The sequence below is a fragment of the Quercus lobata genome, chromosome 8 (assembly GCF_001633185.2).
Source record: "Quercus lobata isolate SW786 chromosome 8, ValleyOak3.0 Primary Assembly, whole genome shotgun sequence".
Classification (NCBI taxonomy): domain Eukaryota; kingdom Viridiplantae; phylum Streptophyta; class Magnoliopsida; order Fagales; family Fagaceae; genus Quercus; species Quercus lobata.
Genome location: NC_044911.1, coordinates 36,303,308 through 36,308,138, shown reverse-complemented (window position 1 = coordinate 36,308,138; position 4,831 = coordinate 36,303,308). Strand labels below are relative to the sequence as shown.

The window sequence follows — 4,831 nt, the reverse complement described above, 5'->3', positions numbered from 1 at the left end:
TTACTCTTTAACCATTAATTGCTATTGTGTTTGTAATTAATTATGTGTTAAAATAGTTTTCCAAATTGGGTATTGCTTATATTTCATATTCTGCACATACATTGTTTGAATATATGCTTGTGTTGGTTATTTTATATTTGGGGGTCTAAACATTAATTAATGTTTTACACACCAATTGAACTTTCATGATCTATAGATAGCATGATTGAATCTTATCAAAGTGATTCTCTCACTTTTGTTCTCTTTCCTTTCTTTCTTTTCGTGCCTTCTTTTCTTGAGTGTGAATAAACGATAGGCACAAATACTTTGGTGGAGAGTTTCCAAAAACTTATTGGATGGCCATCCAAACCCTTCTCAAATCACAATTCACAACTCCACCAACTAATCATTATTAATACCAACCTCTTCCTTTTCACCAACAAAATAAAAATGGAGTTATATCCTCCTGCCTGTCCCTCACGGGCAGCCCCAAAGCTTGTCCATCCACTCTCAACGCCACATTCCAAACTCAATAAAAGCAACCCCCAAAACCAATGGCTCACTTTGGTCAGGAAAGAGAAGAGCCACATATATATAAATACAATCCAACTACATATAAACATGTCCACTAATCTAAACACTATGTTTTGAGGTGTCTAGCAATAGAAACAAACACAAATATGCTGGCCTTTTCCCACACCCAAAACAACAAAACGTACTAACTGAAATATACCATTTGTTGTAACTCTTTAAAACCAAAATTAAAATCCTTAACCCCTTTATGTTACAAAAAGCAATGAAGAGCGTTTCAAGAAACAGGTTCTTGCTTTGTTTTCGACCCGTTGTTGATATGGAAGGCGTTCTTCAGGCTAAAAGTCTCGTTGATAGCTCGGCTAGTCAAGGTTTACCGTTTATCAGTGTGGAAAACAAAGAGGAAACGAAGGTTTCAATGTCTCCGAAGCGAACCTTTTCTCGGGTGGTTAAAGCTGTGATGTTTGGAACAATATTGGTTAGTCCTCTAAGCTTCTAACTACAACATATATACTACTCCATATGATGGTAACATTTTGGTAGTCTTTGAGTCCCTTTTTATTGATGAATGATGTGCATCAATATCATCCTTTTGTTTTCAGAATAAGAGAGTTCGTGATAGAAAAGGTTGTCATCAAGATTCATATCAATCAAAGCGTGGTCTTTCAATGAACTATGAAAGGAACCGGGCATCAGTGGATAATACTAATTCTGGGTTGTCACATTCATCTTCCTACGCTTCATCAGATTCTTCGTCTTGCTCAGGTTCAATATCAGAATCAAAGAATTCTTCCATCATAACAAAAGAAACATGCAGCAAAAATCAGGAGCTTGAAGAGAAGCCAGAGAAGGTTGACATGTTGGATTGCTCTAGTTTCAACTCTGGCATATGCTTGCTTGTTATTAGCCTTATAATAACAATATTGTTGGGGAAGCTTTGTGCTATTATTTTCACGTCAATTTTAGTATACATTGTGCCTCGCCAGCGTTATGACCGACAAGAAGACGTGATCAGATTGGCAAAACCAAAGTCCAGAGACTACAGGAAAGGAGTCATACCCTGAAGAGTAATGGCTACTTGAAAGGAAACGCTACAAGGACATTTAATTCTTGATGTGAAAATTCTTTGTTTCATGCTAGATGCATCTTTGTCAAGGGCTCTTTTGGTTTGCAAATGAAATTATTCTCAGAGCACAAGAGACAAACACTTCTGTTTCTTGTGCCCGGCTTTTTTACACTTTTGGGGTGGAGAAGAACAGAACATTCTGTTCTTCGTTTACTTCACCTGCTTTAGTTTTTCTTTTTTTTCTTTTTTTTTTTTGTTGGGTGCCTTACCATGTGGGTCCAGCCCACTTGCTTGCCATGCCTTGTCAAAGCTCATTTATGAGCTTGGTTCCAAGAGTCTTCAAAATTCAGCTTTCTATTTAATGAGAAGTGTTCCAAAATCAGCATGCCATTTTTTTGGGCAGTTAGGCGTGTGAGACACGCTGAAACTGACAAAGAAGAAAAGAAGGAAAACAAAGGCCATTCGGCCTTGTGAGAAAAAGCTGAAACAGAGAGCCTTTCTTGGCCATTTTGCATGTGAGTTCCAAAGAGAGCAAAACACAAAAAAAGAGAGAGCTTCAGCTGTGGAGGTGCAGCCCAAAAAATAGAGAGAAACACAGTGAGAGTGTGAGAGAGTGAAAAAGAAAAAGGAGATATTTTTCTTTGCTCACACAAGGAAGATAAATTGGTGGAGTTCTCATGGAGTTTTTGAGTACTACAATCATGGAGAGTTGGAGTATTCAAAGGAAGATTTTGCTATTGGTTTTGTGGTGAGATTGTATTTACTCCTTGAGATTAATTTGTTGTATATCCAATTTATTGTGAACACAAGTTTAGCATAAACTTGATAGTTGTAATCTCTATTTATAGTGGATATTTTTCGGAGCAGTCCCGTGGTTTTTCCCTCTACACTAGAGGGTTTTCCACGTAAGATTTGGTGTTCTTGTGTTGTGGTTGTGTGGTGGTTGCTGAATTTTTTTTGTTTCCATAATATTGCTATTGATTGGTAGTCATTAATTTTAATTCACACATAGACATAGAGGGGATTAGGATTTTTTCCCAACAAGTGGTATCAGAGCTTTTGGTTGTTTGGGTTTGACTGTCTTGTGTTGGATTAAATGGAAAATATGGCTATGAACACTATGATTAAACTCTCGGCATCGAATTATTCGATATGGAAGCCGATGATGGAGGATGTCCTTTATTGCAAGGATTTGCATGACCCTATTGAGGGTGATAGTGCCAAGCCTAGTGATATGTCAGATAGAGACTGGGAGAAATTAAATAGAAAAACTATCGGGTGTATTAGACAATGCATTGATGTTAGTGTTTTTCACCACATGTCTCAGGAAACAAATGTAGAGGCTCTTTGGGAAAAATTAAGGAGTCTTTATGAAAGAAAGACAGCTCAAAATAAAGCTTTTATTGCTAGAAAACTTGTGAATTTGAAGCTTAAAGAGGGTAAGTCCATTGCCGAGCACCTTAGTGAGTTCCAAGACTTGGTTAATCAGATGGTTACAATGAAGCTAGTAATAGATGATGAGTTGCAAGCTTTATTGCTTCTAAGTTCCTTACCTGATAGTTGGGAGACTTTGGTAGTGTCACTTAGTAATTCTGCTCCGAATGGTGTGTTACAACTTGCCATGGTTAAAGATAGTTTGCTTAATGAAGAAACTAGAAGAAAGGATATGGGCAAGGATATTGCACATGCTCTTGTCACAGAGAACAGGGGGAGAAGTAAGAGTAGAAATTCTAAAGGGCGAGGTAAATCCAGAAGTCGGTCAGAGTCGAAAGGGAAATTCAAGTGTTTTTATTGTGATAAAGAAGGTCACATAAAAAGGAATTGCAAGGCTTGGAAGAACAAACAGAAAGAGGATAAAAATAAAAAAAGGGTGGATGATGAGAATACTGTTGTTGTTATAGTATTGGAAGATGAGGTCCTAGCCATAGGACAAGATGATTGTTGTACAGTTTCAGATCCTTATGTTGAATGGGTGATTGATTCAGCTGCTTCTTGCCATGTCACTCCTAGAAAGGAGTTATTCACTTCATACAAAGCGGGAAACTTTGGGAGAGTGAAGATGGGCAATGATAGTTATGCCGACATTGTGGGAATTGGTGATATATGTGTTAGGGCTAACACTGGATACACCTTGATTTTAAAGGATGTGAGACATGTTCCGGATATTCGCCTGAATTTGATTTCCACTCATGTTCTTGATAAAGAAGGTTATGGCAATTATTTCCGTGATGGAAAATGGAGGCTTAGCAAAGGATCATTGGTGTTGGCTAGAGGGAAAATTTGTTGTACACTTTACAAGACACAAGTAAAGTTGTGCAAGGATGTTGTTAGTGCAGCTCAAGAGGATTCTTCGCCTAACTTGTGTCATAGGCGGCTGGCTCACATGAGTGAAAAAGGGTTGCAGATTTTGGCAAATAAGTCTCTCATTCCCTTTGCCAAAGGTACGTCACTAAATCCTTGTGATTTTTGTTTATTTGGTAAACAACATAGAGTTTCATTTAATATACCCTCTACTAGAAAACCCAATGTATTAGAACTTGTTTATTCTGATGTATGTGGTCCCATTGATGTTGAGACTTTAGGTGGCAATAAATATTTTGTTACATTTATTGATGATGCTTCACGAAAGGTGTGGGTTTATGTTTTGAAAACAAAAGACCAGGTATTTGAGCACTTCAAGAAATTCCATGCCATGGTGGAAAGAGAGAAAGGGAAGCCTTTGAAGTGTCTCCGTAGTGATAACGGAGGTGAATACACATCTAATGAATTCAAGAGTTACTGCTCCGAGGAAGGCATTAGATATGAGAAGACAGTTCCTGGTACCCCACAGCAAAATGGTGTGGCAGAAAGGATGAACCGCACTATTGTTGAGAAGATCAGATGTATGTTGAGAATGGCTAATCTGCCTAAGTCATTCTGGGGTGAAGCTGTTGTGACTGCATGCTACCTAATTAATAGATCTCCATCAATTCCTTTGGATTTTGTTATTCCAGAAAGAGTATGGACAGGGAAAGATGTTTCTTACTCTCACTTGAAGGTATTCGGGTGCAAGGCATTTGTTCATGTGCCTAAGGAACAAAGATCAAAGCTTGATAGGAAATCCACTCCTTGTATATTTGTTGGGTATGAAGATGCAGAATTTGGCTACAAGCTATGGGATCCTAAAGAAAAGAAAATGATCAGAAGTCGAGATGTAATTTTTCATGAGAATGAAAACTTGGCAGACTTTGAGAAAACTGAGAAGCCTAAAGCTAC

At 37.9% G+C, this 4,831-nt stretch overlaps 1 protein-coding gene across 1 annotated transcript; it reads left to right on the top strand.

Moving 5' to 3' along the window:
* Nucleotides 1-707: 707 nt before the first annotated feature.
* LOC115954981 lies at nt 708-1,753 on the top strand. The gene is made up of 2 exons (XM_031072992.1): nt 708-988; nt 1,113-1,753. Exons 1-2 carry the CDS (start codon nt 761-763, stop codon nt 1,572-1,574), a joined length of 690 nt encoding a protein of 229 aa, XP_030928852.1. The 5' UTR covers nt 708-760; the 3' UTR covers nt 1,575-1,753.
* Nucleotides 1,754-4,831: the final 3,078 nt, after the last annotated feature.

What these genes read in the sequence shown, in the direction of transcription:
- LOC115954981 (XM_031072992.1), top strand. Translation starts at nt 761, where the DNA reads ATGTTACAAAAAGCAATGAAGAGCGTTTCAAGAAACAGGTTCTTGCTT. An exon ending in TGATGTTTGGAACAATATTG is followed by an intron (nt 989 to 1,112) that starts GTTAGTCCTCTA and finishes TTTTGTTTTCAG; the next exon opens with AATAAGAGAGTTCGTGATAG.